The sequence below is a fragment of the Fukomys damarensis genome, unplaced genomic scaffold (genome assembly GCF_012274545.1).
Source record: "Fukomys damarensis isolate Sample0158 unplaced genomic scaffold, DMR_v1.0_HiC HiC_scaffold_60386, whole genome shotgun sequence".
Taxonomy (NCBI): domain Eukaryota; kingdom Metazoa; phylum Chordata; class Mammalia; order Rodentia; family Bathyergidae; genus Fukomys; species Fukomys damarensis.
The window spans coordinates 1-1,191 of record NW_022961298.1 but is presented as its reverse complement, the minus strand read 5'-3'; the positions used below and the strand labels follow the sequence as shown (position 1 = coordinate 1,191).

Here is a 1,191-nt window from a genome sequence, read left to right as displayed (position 1 = left end):
TCCCGCGCAGAGGCTGTGAGAGGAGAGCGCGGCCCCGCCCTGTCCCGTACCTGCCCGGACCTCCCAGAGCGACCCCCATTCCCTCCCAGCCCCGACGCCCCTTTAGCCGCCTCTCCCGGGTAACAGAGCGGAGGGAGCTCGGCCTGGGCCGCGGTGCTCACGGTCCTCCTCGCACCCGCACAGGCAGCGCCTTCTTCACCGCCTAGAATCCTGGAGAACGGACGTGATCGTGATGGCTTAATTCCAGCACGTGTGAGGCTGAGGCAGGAGGATCGCTGAGTTTGAGGCCGTCCTGGAACACCGGGGAGTTGAAGGCCAGGCTCAAGTAGAACTACAGGGTGAGATGTGCAGTGAGTCTGGACCCAGATATGTCACCACGTAGTGAGATAAAATCCATGTGGGCCTAAGATCTAAATGTTAAAACAGAAGCCCTTCACCTACTGGAAGAGAAAATAGGTAAAATTCTTTCAGACATACACGCCGAGAAGGATTATTATAAAAGAACCTCTAGTGCACAAGAGATAAAGAGAATCAACAAATGGGATCACATCCAGTTAAAATGCTTCTAGCTGGGCATGGTCACACATGCCAGGAGGCTGAGGCAGGAGGATCTCTGTGAGTTCAAGAGCAGCCTGGGCTACATAGTGAGTTCCAGGTCAGTGTCAACTACATAGTGAGACCCTGTCTCAAAAAACAAAGAAATAAAAACAAAACAAACACACAAACAAAAGCGATTCTACACAGCAAAATAAGCAACAGAGAAGTGACAGCCGGTGGGATGGGAAAGTGTTTGCAGCTCTTCCAGGGACAGAGGGCTGACATCGAGTGTAAAGAACCCCAAAGAATTGGACCCCAAAGGAATCCATGGAAACATGGGCGAGTGATGCAGAGACGCTTCTCAGAAGGACAAGTGGAAAATAAATCCGTGAAAAATGTCCAACATCTGTGCAATAGAGAAACGGGAGTGGAAACCTATTCTACACAGCAAAATAAGCAACAGAGAAGTGACAGCCGGTGGGATGGGAAAGTGTTTGCAGCTCTTCCAGGGACAGAGGGCTGACATCGAGTGTAAAGAACCCCAAAGAATTGGACCCCAAAGGAATCCATGGAAACATGGGCGAGTGATGCAGAGACGCTTCTCAGAAGGACAAGTGGAAAATAAATCCGTGAAAAATGTCCAACATCTGTGCA

At 50.8% G+C, this 1,191-nt stretch overlaps 1 protein-coding gene across 1 annotated transcript in view; it reads right to left on the bottom strand.

Moving 5' to 3' along the window:
- The window catches only part of LOC104859195 (class I histocompatibility antigen, Gogo-B*0201 alpha chain-like), a gene marked incomplete at both ends in the record, with an annotated part of 2,032 nt that extends 1,822 nt beyond the window's left edge, over nucleotides 1-210 (bottom strand). Inside the window, one exon of the mRNA XM_010619703.1 lies at nucleotides 51-210. Within this exon, the coding sequence (XP_010618005.1) occupies nucleotides 51-210 (160 nt within the window). The remainder of the gene's footprint in view (nucleotides 1-50) is intronic.
- Nucleotides 211-1,191: the final 981 nt, after the last annotated feature.